Genomic DNA, 16,614 nt, shown 5'->3' on the forward strand with positions numbered 1-16,614 from the left:
TCAGACACAGAATACAAATCATGGACTCGGAAATAGATGAGGGTACTTCTGTTTCATTGAATCTTCGCGCTCCCAAGTGAATTCAGGTCCCTCTTGGCATTCCAGCGAACCTTCACTATCGGGATGCGACTTTGTTTCGTTCGTTTGATTTCCCGATCTATGATTTCTACAGGTTCTTCCACGAAGTGTAAGCTCTCGCCTAGTTCGATCTCTTCGAGGGGAATCACAAGTGTCTCATCGGACATACACTTCTTTAGGTTCGACACGTGGAACACTAGGTGTACGTTGCTAAGTTCTCGGGGTAAATGGAGTTTGTATGCTACGGGACCGATCCTAGCGAGGATCTTGAATGGTCCAGTGTATCTCGGATTCAGCTTTTAATGCTTTCCGAAGCATATCATGCCTTTCTAGGGTGTGACCTTCAGCAGAACACGGTCACCAACCTGGAATTCCAAGGGCTTTCACCTCTTATCGGCGTAGCTCTTCTGTCTGTCTCTTGAAGCTTTTAATCGTTCCCGGATTTGAACGATCTTTTCAGTAGTTTCACCGATGATTTATGGGCCTGTGAGAGTGTTGTCGGGGACTTGCCCTTTGGCTAGCTGCGTGTCGCCCACTTCAGCCCAGCACAGAGGGGATCTGCACTTACGGCTATACAAGGCTTCAAACGGCGCAGCCTTGATGCTGGTATGGTAGTTGTTGTTGTAGGAAAATTCGACCAAGGGCAAATGAGTGTCCCACGACATGCCAAATTCGATGACGCAGGCTCTCAACATATCTTCCAATGTTTGAATGGTTCTCTCACTTTGCCCATCTGTCTGTGGATGATAAGTTGTGCTCATATCCAGCTTAGTTCCAAGAGCCTTCTGTAGTGACTGCCAGAATCTCGAGGTAAACCTGTTATCTCGATTGGAGATAATTGATACAGGGACACCATGAAGGCGGACTATTTCTCGAATATAGATTCGTGTCAGTCTCTCCATTTTGAAGTTTTCCTTGATTGGCAAGAAGTGGGCGGATTTAGTCGGTCGATCGACAATTACCTAGATGGCGTCGTGCCCACTCGGAGATCTGGGTAACTTAGTGATGAAATCCATTGTAATCCTTTCCCACTTCCACTCAGGTATTTCCGGCTGTTGAAGTAGACCTGAGGGCTTTTGATATTCTACCTTCACCTTGGCGCAAGTCAGGCACTTGCCCACGAAGGTAGCGACTTCTGCTTTCATGTTCGGCCACCAATAGAGTTGTTTGAGATCCAGATACATCTTATCTGAACCTGGGTGAACGAAGTATCTAGTCTTGTGAGCTTCATTCATGACAACCTCCCTGCAACCACCGTACTTTGGGGTCCTGATCTGGTTCATGAAATAGTAAACTGCGTCTCCCTTGACCTCAAAGTTCTTTTCCATTCCCCTCAAGGCTTCATCCGACATGTTCTCTGCTTTTAAGGCTTCCAGCTGAGCCTCTCTGATTTGCACGGATAATTGGGAATGGATGGTCATTGTCAGTGCCTTCAGTCTACGACCTGAATACTCCTTTCGGCCGAGGGAATCTGCTACCACATTGGCCTTGCCGGGATGATAACGAATTTCACACTCGTAATCACTGAGTAGCTCTACCCATCGTCGTTGCCTCATGTTTAACTCTTTCTAATTAAAGATATGTTGTAGGCTATTATGGTCAGTGAAGACAATGCACTTGGTTCCGTAGACATAATGTCTCCAGATCTTTAACGCAAAGACCACTGCTCCCAACTCTAGATCGTGAGTTGTGTAATTGACTTCGTATGTTTTCAGCTGCCTTGAGGCATAGGCGATAACCTTTCCTCGCTGCATAAGCACACAACCTAGGCCCTGATTCGATGCATCATAGTAGACAACGAAGTCTTCCGTCCCTTCGGGCAGGGACAAGATAGGTGCGCTTCATAGGGCCTGCTTCAATGTTTGAAACACAGTGTCTTGCTTTTCTCCCCAACTAAAGGTTACACCTTTCTGTGTCAGGGTGGTTAACGAACTTGTCTAGGAAAGGGCGGCACATACGATTCATCAGGTCCATGAATACTGCCGGTGTGTTGGTTAGACCGGAGGGGCATTACTACAAACTCGTAGTGTCTATAGCGAGTTCGGAATGCTGTCTTGGGCACATCATTCTCGTGGACTCGTAACTGATGGTACCCTGATCTAGGTATATCTTCGAGAAATAACTGGCTCCCTGAAGTTGGTCAAATAGGTCGTCGATTCTGGATAGGGGATAACGGTTCTTGATGGTCAGCTTGTTCAACTCTCGGTAGTCAAATGCACATCCGAAAGGATCCATCTTTCTTCTTCACAAATAAGATCGGGGCTCCCCAGGGTGAGGAACTCGGTCTTATGAATCCTTTACTGCTCAGCTCATTGAGCTGGCTGGATAACTCTTGTATATCTGCCAGCGCTAGATGATATGGAGATCTAGCTACAAGAGTACCTCCGGGGATTAAGTCGATACGAAACTCGACTTGGCGCTCGGTAGGGATTCCTGGAAGATCTTCGGGGAAGACATCAGGAAAGTTGCAGACTTCGGGGATGCTCTCTAGGTCTTTAACTTTTTGCGATTCATCAACAACGTGAGCTAGGAATGCATAGCACTCCTTTCGCAGATACTTCTGGGCTTTGATGCATGAAATCATACGAAGGTTCGAACTGAGTTTATCACCATAAATAGTGAGGGCTTCACCAGAGGGAAGATTGAGACGAATAGCTTTCTCGAAACAAAGGATATCAACACGATTGGGGCTCAACCATTCCATGCCGATTATGACATCGAAGCTCTTTATGGACACTGGCATAAGATCGATAGAGAAGGAATGACCGTCTAGGGTAAGGGTACAGCCTTTGAATATGTTGTTAGTACTCTCTTTCTTTCCGTTAGCCATCTCGACGGTGAATGTTTCAGTTAAAGGTTGGGATTTACATTTGAGTAGATGTTTGAATGCATGACTAACAAAACTCCTCTCCGCACCAGAATCGAAAAGAATGCATGCATAAGAATGGTCAAGGAGGAACGTACCCGTAACGACGGTAGGATCAGCGACTGCTTCCTCCTGGCCCGTAGCTAGCACCCTCCCTGTGTTTCTAGTTGTTGTTGCCTTGGGGAAATTTCTTTTGAAGTGCCCAACCTCTCCACAGCCATAATAGGCTTGACCAGCGCCCGCCCTAGGAGCCTGGTTGGTTGGTTGGACTGTTGCCTTGCAGTACCTAGCCGTGTGCCCCTTCTTTCCACAGTTGTTGCATTGCATATAACGGCAGGGTACGTGATGATGAAAGTTGCACTTGTTGCACTTTGGAAGAGTACCAGCATATCCACTGGTAGGTGCTTGGGTGGTTGGAACAACAGCAGGAGTAGTAGCAGCGTGGACTGCCACTGTTTGCTGTTTCTTAGAGGGCTCCTGCGAAGACTGGCCCTTTCATTTTTCCAGAATTTCTTCTTCTTCCCAGCACTCTCCCTTGGTGGTTCAGGAGCGGTTGTCACCTCATCCAGATCGACCCTGTGATCTATCAAAGTCTACGCCAGGCACTTGGCGCTGTCAAAAGTAGTGGGCGTAGCAGCCAAAACACTTCCTTTAGTTGGGGGCGTCAGTCCCTAGATGTACCTCTCAATTTTCTTGCTTTCCGGGGTGACCATTCCCGGACAGAAGAGAGCCAGATCACAGAATCTAGCGGTATAGGCAGCAATGTCGGAACCCTTCATCTTCAGGGTCCAGAGCTCGTGCTCTCACTTTTGCATCTCGCCCCTCGGGCAGTACTCAGCCAACATGAGTTCTTTCAGGCTCTCTCAGCCCATGGCATTTTCTACTGGTAAGGTTAGGGATTTGACACGACCATTCCAGCAGGTCAGTGCTCTGTCGGTGAAAGTGCAAGCGGAGAATTTCACCTTGTTGGCTTCAAAACAGGAACAAATTTCGAAGATGGATTCGATCTTCTCGAACCATCGAGTTAAGGAAATGACTCCACCATTGCCGTCGAAGGACTTGGGTTTGGAATTTATGAAGTCTTTATAGGAACACTCCTTTTGGTGTCCCTGTCCTCCATCATGACTTTGAGTATCGGGCCCACCTCCAGATCCACCAGAGCTGCCCTAGTTAATCTGCGAGATCGCCGCAGCCACAGTAGCCGTAACGGCTTCCCGGAACATCGCTGGATCGAACTGAGGAGGTGGTGGTAGCGGAGGGTCGTTGTTCCTTCTGATGGGTCTTCTTCGAGGAGACATCTTGTTCTAAAATAACCAGGAGGAAGAGGATGGTAAGTCCTCTAGAATTTTAGAATCAAGAGATATAATACAAAATATATCTCAGCCTGATAGATAAAGTGTTCTACGAAGCGATAAATAGATAAGGGTTACTAATGAAAGTAAACTATCGCCAAGAAGAAATATGTAGCAACACTTGGAATGAATCTTTACGCTGTATTCGGCTCTAGCTAAAATACTTCTATAGTATTTTAAGTTGTATGATCTGTTCTATCGATATCCGGATATGTATATACTTGGTAAGTTTTAGGCTTGCTGCAACACCACGGTCACTCCCAAGCACATGTTGGTCATGTCTCGAATAAATATAGTTGATCAGGCTATATTGACCCTAAACATGATTACATAACTTTCCAGGTTTAACCGTAGTGTCCAACATCCAAATACTTTTGTTTTGTTCTACTCATGTTATTGTTTCTGGTACATATGTGTACTTGTATACTTCTTATAAAATACTTATATTTTAAAAGTATACTTTTAGTTCAAAGCGTTTCAGCTCCTTAGTGTTTATAGTTGTATACCATGTAAGGTTTGGTATACTTAGTTCACTATAAACAAGAGCTCTGATACCAATCTGTCACACCCCCAAACCGGAACGGCGGAATCGTTCGGGGGTGGATGACATCATGTATAGTATCACAACATATGTATCATAGCAATCATAGTAAACGCAACCAAACATCGAATACATATATGAAAAAGGTTTACATCTGTTAACTTCTTGTTTGATTACATCAAAAGTTAAACCAAAAATAGAAAGACGTGACTCTATGCACTCCGTCTTCTCAAAAACTCCAGGAGGTACCTGTCTACTGATTTCCTGAGAATACAAGCAGTTTTGAAAGAGTATCAGCATAAAGCTGGTGAGTTCATAAGCTATGTTTTTGTAGCATGAATCTGTTGATGAGTTTGTAGAAATGTTCATATGTTTCCAAGAAAATCTAATATATTCTTTAGTAAAAGCATGATATTACCAGTTCTTTTTATGAATGTTTGTAACGGTATCCTTTGTAGTATAAAACATATTAGTATGTATGCTTGGTTACTACTAGTACGAATAGTATGATGAATTCTATATGAAAAACCTCTGCGTGGAATGCTCAGTTTGAAAAACCCTGGCTACCACCAATATGTATAGTAGTTTTATTATCTGAATAAAACCGCGTATTGTAATCTTTGAAAATCCTCCTATGTGGTGTATAATAGTTCTATTAATTAAAATAAAACTAATGAAGAATGAAATCCTATAAACAAAAGGTTATTTTATACTATTGTGAGTCATATAACCATGCTTGATGTGACCTAGTGACCTTTACAACGTTCTTCAAGTGTTGGTTAAATGACATTTGTCACCCCAGGCATGTCTGCCTAACTGTAGCTAGCAGTTCAGGTGTGGGATTGTCAATCCCGAATAGATCTATTCACAAATCTCACGCTCTCCCTCTACGAGACTCTGGTTATACTATGATAGGATTTAATGCAGTACACCAAAGGGTACAGTTTTGAAGTAGAGTCTCACAATTCTGTATTAACTTGTTTACGTGTAGTTCTGCAGTGATCTACTGTAGTGAAATCCGTGTGAATACTGTATGAGATAATAATTATACTTAAATAATTATTAAGTGTTGTACTCTTGTAGTAGTGTATATCATAAACTAAATCAGTCATAGTTTATATGTGTAGTAGTGAATACTCTGAATTCGTAAAAACTGTGTATTGAAAACCCCAAACTATACCTATTTTAGTTTGCATGCATATAGTGTAATTGATGTGAATATTGAGTCTGAAAAACTATGCAATTATGGTTGTAAGTTGAAAACATCCCTTATGCTCAACATGGTACAAAAGGGATAAAATAGCTAACTGTTTTGTAGAAATACGGAAAACGTTTGTCTGTATCAATTGCATAAGTTTTATACTTATTGAAAAGTCCTTTTGTATTAGTTCACAAAATCATTTGTGTTTGGGCTTGTATCCCCCCTGAAAACATTTTAAATCATAAAAGCGTAGCGGTATGAACTCACTGTTTGTCGTGTACAAGCGTCGAATCAACGGACTGAAATGAAGACCTTCAAGTCGTAGTGTGGCACTTAACGGAATCCTATCAACAATTAAATACATAAATGTGTCTAAATTAGCGATTTCGTTAGACAAAAGTGCTAGGAAAACACTTGCTTTCGGTTAAGAAATGTTATCGAGACTTGATCGAATCGAGGAAAGTGGGTTTTCAGCCAAAAGGACCACTTAAGAAGTGTGTACGGCCGTGAACGGAGTTTACGGTCGTGAGGAGAGTTTACGGTCGACAGGCAGTTTACGGCCGTGAACTAGGGTTTACGGCCTTTGAAGATTCAATGAGTTTACGACCGTAGACGGGTTCACGGCCTATGAAGATTGGCTGTAAACTCAAGAACAAGGGTTTTGTTTTCGCAGAAAACGTGCTACAAATACTCCCAATCGACCCCAAATGATGATTTTTGATGTTTTTCGGAAGAAAAGGGGCGTTTTAGGAGTTTACGGTTAGGGGTTCTAGAGAGAGAATGAGAGAGTTTCCGGTCAAAAGTTTTCAAATGAGGGTGGGGGTCTCATATATATAGGGATTTTATGGTCGGTGATGGGGTCCACCTGGCACTGACCGCAAACGAGTTTACGGCCGTAAACAGGTTTACGGCCGTGAACTCCGGTCAGGCCGTGAACAGGCTGTTTTTCGAGAATAATTCGAGTTTCGCACGGTTTTGGTTCCGACTCGCATATATAAATTTAATTATATATAAAACCAGATGATTTTCTAAATCAAAAAGTTTGATGGAAAATTAATAAAATCCAAATTTTATTAACGGAAATCGTATAACAGAAACGGAATGTGATTTTGCTAGAGATCTTACTGACCAAAAAAGCACATCTGGTAATGTGATTCTATGCGATGGAGCTGTTGTGTCTTGGTCTTCAAAGAAACAAAGCATTGTTGCTTTGTCATCCACTGAAGCAGAGTATGTAGCAGCTGTAACATGTGCCTTTCAAGTTATCTGGATAAGAGAAATACTGGAAGAACTGGGGGAACATCAGCTGGAAAGTAGTGTGATAAAATGTGGGAATACATCAGCCATACAGCTGTCAAGAAACCCTGTATTTCATGGCAGGTGCAAGCACATCGATGTAAGGTTTTACTTTCTATGAAATTTGGTTGGAAAGGGAACAGTTGTTTTGGAATATGCTGAAACAAGTGAGCAGGTGGCTGACATACTTACTAAGCCTCTACATCGTGTTGACTTTCAGAGGTTAAGAGAAAAACTTGGTGTATGCTCTCTCAAAGGCAAACAAGACATGGAAAATAAAGTGTTTGGATAAAGTTGATTTGGTCAAGAGAAATGCGGTGCACGTGACTTACCAAGTCTAAATCTATCTTCTTTTTAGTTAGTAGTCTTCCTGTTATCTATGCATTTTATTTTATTTTCAGTTGTCTTTTATGTACTTAAAACCAATTTCACATCTAGTAATGCATCAGATTTCTCAGTGAGCAATACCCTTTGAGTAATACCCTCGGACTATTATATCAGTGGTTGCAGCCATAAATTCAACCTCACACAAAGATAATGCTATTGTTTGTTGCTTTTGTAAGCACCATGTCACCAGATTTGCATTGAAGCAATAGTATGTTCCAGTTGTGCTCCTCCTATCATTAACATCCTTAGTGTCAGTGTAGCCTGTGATCACAATCTCATTATCTCCTTTGTTGTAAATCAAGTCAAAATCTACTATTCCTTTTACATACCTTAGTATGTGTTTCACGGCTTGCGTGTGCACACTTGTGGGTTTTTCCATGAATCTAGTTACCATTCCCACTAAAAAGGAAGTATCGGGACGGGAATGTGTGAGATGCCTCAATGCACCCACAAGGCTTCTCTACACTGACTCATCTTTCTTATATTCCAGCTTTGCTTCCATGGGATATTTGGAAGAATTGCAGTCACTCATCCCAAATTTTTCAAAAAGCCTTTTTTGCATATGCCTTTTGTATTAAACTAAATTTTCCTTCCTTTTTAGTCACTTCCAAATCAAGGTAGTAAGCAAGCATTCACATTTCCAAGATTTTTCAAGAATTTGTCAAGTCGAGAGTTCCATGCTCTTAGCACTTGTCGAAGGCCATAGAGAGTCTTTGACAACTTATACACTTTCTGGGTTGTTTCTTATGCGCGAAGCCTTTCGGTTGTGAAACAAAAACTTCTTCATCAAAGTCTTCGTTCAAGAAAGACGATATAACATCAAGATGGTGTATTTTCATGTCGTTTTTACTAGTGAAACAAAAACTTCTTCATCATAGTCTACGTCGGGTTTTTGCACATACATCTTTGCTACAAGTATCGCCTTGTGTTTCGCTATACTACCTTCTAAATCTCTTTTTACTTTGTAAACCCATTTTACACTTATGGGCTTCCTAGTTGGTGGCAAGTCGAAAAGCTTCCAAGTTTTATTTTTCTCAATTGCTTTAATTTCACTTTTCATTTCTTTAACTCAATTTTCATATTTTTGAGTCGTGGTGTATGACTCGGGTTCACCATCATGAAATAGTAAGATTGCGTTACAATTGGAATATATATCATCAAATGATATGCGTCGTATAGGAGCTTCATCAATTGAACTTGAATCTTTTGGCGATGAGGTGTATGAAGAGTCACCTGATTCATGGTAACTTAGTTGCGTGGTATGAGATGAAGTCTCTTGCTCATCATCATTAGGATGATCATCAATGAGTTGAAAATTACCTGTATGTCGAACTTTCGCATAGGAGCTCTATTTTCTACATTCTTTATATCCACATGTAGGTGGAGACGTACTCTACAACTTTCGTTTAGACTCTATCGGCTAATTTTGACTTTATTTTTAAAGTTATATTTTAACAGGCCTAGATAGGTAAAGTCCGTTAAAATTTCATAACTTTGTCATCCGACGTCCGTTTTCGTCTGTCTTTTTATCATTGAGCTCTAATTAATGAGATCTTCGATTCTCGTTTTGGTTGTATAATCGGTCGATCTAACATTCAGATTCCGGACTGCATACTGCTATGCAAAATCTTAGAAAAATCATAACTTCCTCATACGAGGTCAGATTTGGACTTTTTTTATGCACGCTCCCGTTTTAACTTATACTACGACTTTCGTTTAAATTGCTACGGCTAAAAAGTACTTTATCGTAAACTCATTTTTTACGTTACACAGCGTCGTGCCGGTTTTGCCGTGAAATTTCGACAGGTCATAACTTCTGCATTATAAGTCGGATTTCAGTGTTCTTTATGTTGGATTAGTGTCTAAGCCCATAACTATTTTGGTATGTACTTGACCCGATTGTGAGCATGATCCTTTTGGGTTGCCTTCACCATAACAACTGATAGGATGAATTAAGGAGAAAAAGAATTAATTATGATTTATTAATATATTATAAAAATAATATATTAAAAGAGAAATCATATCGTTTAATTAATATTAGTCAATAATTAATTAAGAATTAATTTGTGTCTAAAAGAGATTAATTAAACTTAGGGGACTGTTATGCAAATCATTGATAGTTGTATAAATGGGCTTATGGACTCCATAGAAGTTGGAGTGGATGAAATCTATGGGCAAACCCATTAGAATTCGTCCAAAGGCCTCTAAGGAGGGAGTCCATGGGCTGCTTAGAGCCTAAGTAATCAAATTACGGTTTCCTTGTTTGATAACCCTAATAGCCTACCTATATAAGGAACCCGTAAGGCCGCAAAAACGTGGCTAACTCTTTGAGAGAACCTTAGAACGTTTTTGTGCCTCCTCCTATAACATCCCAATTTTCAAGGCCAAAAATTTCATTTTTGATCAAGTAACTTATAAAATAGTTTACCAGAAACATTACCAATGTCATATCAATATATAAAACCATAACAATGTGTCTCAAAACCATATCATCAATAGTAATAAAATCAAAGTACAATCCCAGAAAACCTAATGCGGAAATCAGGTGTGTGTGTGTGTGTGTGTGATGCGCTGCTACACCGCCGACTCCTTCCCTTTGGATGAAGATGTACCTAAAACCAAAACTGAAAATGTAAGCACAAAGCTTAGTGAGTTCCCCCATAATACCACATACTAAACAACATACATATTGTCGAGCAGTTCTGGGGTGCCTGACCTACCAGTGTCAAGCCATTCTGGGGTGCTCACCTACCCATGTCAAGCCGTTCTGGGGTGCTGACCTACACATGTCAGGCCATTCTGGGGTACCGACCTACCCTCCGGTCTGTCTTAACCGGACACGGGGACTATCTCACCCCCTACCACTAGCATATAATATCATATCATAATCATGCTGTCATACATAGCTGGGGTGTCCGACCTACCTTTCGGTCCTAGCGACCGAATCGGGGGACTAGTCCCATCCTAGCAATACTATCACGTATAACACATCAAGCTAGCATATAACATATCAGGCAATAGCAAACCCAACAATTATCATAAAGACAATCGTCTCACTAAGCAACTACTAGTGGGTCGGCCTTGGTGCCTTAGACCCACTTCTATTGGAAGGTAACTCACCTCAATGTCTCGTAGTGTATGTACTGTCCTCGGTGTGAAAATCGACTCTCCTCGACTCTTAAATCCCTAAACGACAACTCTTCCAAGTTATCAATTCGTACTCATAAGCCTCCCAAGGGTCACTCATGTCCTGGTCAAAGTCAAGGTCAAACCCTGGTCAAGTCAACTCTTTGGTTGACCAGACTCACCGAGTTGGTCTACCAACTCGTCGAGTCCCTACGTCCACAGCTTACTAAAAACCCGTCTCTACTCGTCAAGTCTAGCAAGAGCTCGACGAGTTCACCTTCAACCACACTTCAGCCTACCTTCAACCGACTCGCCAAGTTCATCCTTAAACTCGTCGAGTTCATCTTCATCATATGAATGTGTTCAATCTATGACTCGCCGAGTTGTATGAACAACTCGTCGAGTCCATCTTCATGGGTTGGGAGATTGCCTTGGACTCGCCGAGTTTTTGCTCAAACACTCGCCGAGTTTTTGCTCAAACACTCGCTGAGTCCCATGATTCCCAGGTCCATAATCACGTCCATCTTTGTTGAGTCCTATTCCAGACTCAACCAGATTCTTCAAAACAGCAAAGGTCGGGGAACCATTACGCGACTCACCGAGTCCCAAGAACGACTCGCCGAGTCCCGTAAAGTCCGTGTCCATAAACTCGATTTCTGTTGAGCTCATCTCATCCAAAGGGTAGATCTGACCTCCTAGGGTCGATATAACACGTACAGTCACGAACTTTACGTCCATGCATGGGTCTTTGAGCCCAAAAGATCCAAAAATTAGGTCTACAAGATGCATGGGGCTCTCATGGCCATAAAGTTGGCACCTTTATGCCATGAGAACCCTCCAAAGTCCAAGACCCGAAGCCATATCTCCACATTACATCCCACAACCCGAAAATGGCTTAGAAATGCCCTAAAGATACCAAAATCCAAGCCCTAAAGTTGATTAAACACATGGAAAGTCAAGATTGAAGCTTTTTACCTTAAATGAGCTGGAAATGGAACACAATCTCTGGATCTTCAAGCTTCAATTTGAACTCCCAAGCTCCTTTCTTCTTCTCAAGCTTCACAACCACCAAAAATGCACAAAAATGGCTTAAGAGCACTCAAACAAGGCTAGGGTTTCAGTTTAAGGTCTTATGGAAGTATAAGGGACGATGGAGGCTGATATGGGAGGAGATAAGTTGTTTAAATAGGGTGCAAACCCTCAAATTTAGGGTTTCACTCAAACAACACCTACTCGCCGAGTCGGTCTCCCGACTCATTGAGTAGATCACTTAAACTCCAGCATGATGTCGAGTCTACTCGACGAGTTGGGCCTCCAACTCATCGAGTCCCAGAAAAAAATATAAAGTCCTTGAATTAAATGCGTACCAGGAATCGGGTGTAACAAATCTCCCCCGCTTATTTTAGACTTCGTCCTCGAAGTCTGTTGCTGAGTCCTGGAAGAGCTCGGGGTAGTGTTCCCTCATCTCGTCATCCGGCTCCCAGGTCCATTCTGAGCCCTTGCGGTTCTGCCACTGCACCTTTACCAGCTCCACTCTCTTGTTCCTCAGATCCTTCGACTTCCTGTCAAGGATCGCCACTGGCCGCTCGATGTCGTTCAGGCTGTCATCCACCTGAATATCCTCTAAAGGCACCACTGCCGAATCGTCCACTAGACACTTCCGCAACTGGGAGACGTGAAAAGTGCTATGAATCTGAATGAGTTCGGCTAGCAGGTCCAGCCTATACGCCACTTTACCCACCCAGGCTACAACCCTGAAAGGTCCAATATACCTGGGGCCCAGCTTTCCCCGCTTCCTGAATCGAATGACGCCCTTCCACGGTGACACTTTCAGGAGTACCATATCCCCGACCTGGAACTTCAGGTCCGATCGACGCTTGTCGGCATAACTTTTCTGCCGACTCTGAGCAGTCTGAAGCCTGCTCCGAACCTGCTGGATCCTCTTTGTAATCTTGAGTACCACCTCGGTACTCCCCATGACCCTCTAACAAACCTCACCCAAGCATATCGGGGTCCTGCACTTCCTCCCATACAACATCTCGAAAGGAGGACGGTCGATACTCGCATGATAGCTGTTGTTATAGGAAAACTCCGCCAAAGGAAGGTAAGTATCCCAACTACCTCTGAAGTCCAAAACAAACGCTCGCAACATATCCTCCAGAGTCTGGATGGTCCGCTCGCTCTGACCATCGGTCTGTGGGTGAAAGGCGGTGCTAAAGTGCAGACGAGTACCCGGCTCGTCATGAAACTTCTTCCAGAACCTGGAAGTGAACCGCACATCCCTGTCGGAAATCACCGAGACTGGCACCCCGTGCCGAGCCACTAGCTCCCTGATGTAAATGTCGGCCAACTTCTCGGCCAAAATGCTCTCCTGAATCGGAATAAAATGGGTGCTCTTGGTCAATCGATCAACGATGACCTAAATCGAATCCAACCCCCGCGCGGTCCTGGAAAGCTTCGTGATGAAATCCATAGTGCTATCCTCCCATTTCCACAGCGGGATATCCAACGACTGGATCTTGCCGTGAGGTCTCTGGTGCTCAGCCTTGACCTTCCTGCAGGTTAGGCATCTCTCCACAAACCAAGCTACATCCCTCTTCATACAGGCCACCAATAATCAAGACGAAGATCCCTGTACATCTTCGTCGCCCCGGGATGGATAGAAAACCTGGATTTGTGCGCTTCCTCCATCAACACCTGGCGCACACCTCCATGATACGGGACCCATACGGGACCCACACCCTACGGTGAAGAGTCAACAATCTGCGGCTGTCATAGTCGAAGGAGGAAACCTGACCCACAATACGCTCGCTCTTACGATGTTCCTCCTTCATGGCCTCCTACTGGGCCTCCCGAATCCGCTCCAACAGCAGAGTCACCACTGTCATCCTCATACAGATATCCCTGATCAGCGCTTCCTTATGGCTAAGCGCGTCGGCCACGACATTGGCCTTCTCCGGGTGGTATAGGATCTCACAATCATAATCCTTTACCACGTCAAGCCACCGATGCTGCCTCATATTACGATTTGGTTGATCCATGAGATGCCTCAGGCTCTTGTGGTCCGTGTAAATTCTACAATGAACCCCATATAGGTAATGACGCCAAATCTTGAGGGCGAAAACAACAACCCCCAGCTCTAAATCATGCGTCGTATAGTTCGCCTCGTGAGGCTTCAGCTGCCTCGAAGCGTAAGCGATAACATGCCCTCTATGCATCAATACTGCGCCCAAACCCGAGATGGACGCATCGTAATATACTACAAAATCCTCCATGCCCTCCGGCAGGGCTAAGATTGGCGCCTCGCACAATCTTTGTCTCAGCGTCTCAAATGCGGCCTGCTGCTCAGGCCCCCAGTGAAAGACCACGACTTTCCTCGTCAACCGGGCCAAGGGCACGACTATCTTGGAGAAGTCCTGAATGAATCTCCGATAGTAGCCTGCCAGTCCCAGAAAGCTTCGAATCTCAGATGGAGACCTCGGGACCTCCTACCTCATCACGGCCTCCACCTTGGCCGGGTCAACCGAAATCCCGTTCTGGTTGACAAGGTGCCCAAGAAACTATACCTCGCACAACCAGAATTCGCACTTGGAGAACTTAGCATATAAGCTCTCCCTCCTCAAAGTATCTAGAACCTCCCACAAGTGCTCCCCATGCTGCTCCTGCGTCTTGGAATAAAACAAGATGTCATCGATGAAAACTATCACAGACCGATCCAATATCGGTCTGCACACGCGGTTCATGAGATCCATAAACGTGGAAGGAGCATTGGTGAGCCCGAAAGGCATCACCACAAACTCATAGTGACCATAACGCGTCCGAAAAGCAGTCTTCTGCACATCCTCCTCTCTGACCCTCATCTGATGATAACCAGAACGCAAATCTATCTTGGAGAACCAAGATGCTCCCTGTAGCTGGTGAAAGAGGTCATCAATCCTCGGGAGTGGGTAATACTTCTTCACCATTACCTTACTCAGCTCCCGATAATCTATACACATCTGATGCGACCTGTCATTCTTCTTCACAAATACAATCGGGGCTCCCCAGGGTGAACTGCTCGGTCTAATGAATCCCCTGTCTAACAGCTCCTTCAGCTGTGTAGACAACTCCTGCATCTCAGGAGGAGCCAACCGATATGGTGCGTTGATATCGGAGCCGCACCAGGCACTAAGTCGATCTTGAACTCTACCTGCCTCTCTGAAGGTATCTGTCACACCCCCGAACCGTCGGAACGGACGGCGGAAACGTCCGGGGGTGGGGTGACGTCATGCGTAGTATCACAACAGTTGTATCATAGTAAGAGAAGTAAACACAACCATTACATTATAATATGAATATTTACATTGTTTGAAAACATAGTTTGTATATATCAGTATGTTTAAAAGTAGCAAAAGATAAAGACGAGACTCCAAAATGCTCCGTCTTCTCCAAAAGTTGGTAAGAGTACCTGTCTATTGTTGTCCTGAGAATACAAGCAGTTTTAAAATATCAACATAAAGCTGGTGAGTTCATAAGCGTTTAGTTTTGGTGAAAGAAATGTTTCTTTGAGCCTTTGAAAAGTGTTTCCCAAGAAAATCCTGTATTTTCTTATGAAATATGTATGATTAACCATTAGTTGTATGTTAAACAGTTCGTTTATGTAAAGTTGTGTTCTCCCAGGAAAATCCTATATTTTCCTTAAAAGTTGATAGTTGGTTATCTGTTCTTGTATGAGGTGTACGAGTATCTACCATACTTGTATAGTTAGATATAGTTTCCTTGAAAAACTCTGTTTGTTCTCTGTGAGATGTATTAGCCTTATTACATAAATAAAACTAATAAATAGGTAGTGAACTAAATCCTAAGGGTATTATTAATACCCTCTAGTAATCAAATCGATTATTACTTTGAGGTTAGTTCACTTGATTCATTATTACCAAAGTAAATCTCTGTTATCTAGGTTGTGAGTTTCATAACCATAACTGACTGGATATGGCCCGCAGCGGCCGATATACTTAATGACTTTGTCATCCGCAGGCCTGCCGGTCTAACTGTAGCTAGCAGCGAGGTGCGGGATTGTCAGTCCCGTATAGATCTATACACAATAGTCACGCTCTCCCTACAAGAGACTCTGGTTACAAGGGTTAGTCCTACACTCACAAATCCGGTGGAGTGTTACCAAGGACGTGTCTCAAACTTAGCCTAACAAATTTACAAGTAATAATACTGAAAATCCTGTTTATGATTTTGTATGAATCCTTTGTAAAATATCACATTTTATGACAAGATTCACAAGTTCCTTGCTTTAGTTTTGAAAACTGTTTCTAAGAGTTGATTTCATAATCGTTTAGTAAAACTGTTTTCTGTGTTAAAAGGATACTGAAACTATAATCATTTTATGCAAATGAAATAACTCGAGCACAAGTCTCCTTGTACTTTTGCTTGTATTCCCCCCTGAAAACATGAAAAACTCGGAAAAAGCGTAGGGGTATGAACTCACTGTTTGACGTGGGATTCGAGTGTAAGTTGCTAGGAATTGCTGAGTGTCAAATAAAGCCTTGGACACAAACGGATCCTATTTAGCATGTAAAAGTACATATATACATTAGGTGAGGGCATAACACTATTCGTTATGGAAGGAAACCACCTTAGGGACTAGGAAACACTTAAAACTAAGTGTTAGAATCACATGTGATTGAAGAGGGGAGTTTGCGGCCGTAATCAGGGGTGTACGGTCAAGGGTTTGCGGCCCAACAGAGTTTACGGCCCATATGTTTACGACCCAAGT

At 43.1% G+C, this 16,614-nt stretch overlaps 1 protein-coding gene across 1 annotated transcript; it reads right to left on the bottom strand.

The window, feature by feature from the left end:
• Window positions 1–7,788: 7,788 nt before the first annotated feature.
• On the bottom strand, window positions 7,789–8,100 carry LOC145113772 (secreted RxLR effector protein 161-like). The gene has a single exon (XM_079049830.1). The coding sequence runs from the start codon at window positions 8,098–8,100 to the stop codon at window positions 7,789–7,791; it is 312 nt and encodes a 103-aa protein (XP_078905956.1).
• Between the last annotated feature and the right edge of the window lie 8,514 nt (window positions 8,101–16,614).

The sequence above is a fragment of the Lactuca virosa genome, chromosome 5, assembly GCF_052849685.1.
Source record: "Lactuca virosa cultivar CGN04683 chromosome 5, Lactuca_virosa_CGN04683_v6, whole genome shotgun sequence".
Classification (NCBI taxonomy): Eukaryota; Viridiplantae; Streptophyta; class Magnoliopsida; order Asterales; family Asteraceae; genus Lactuca; species Lactuca virosa.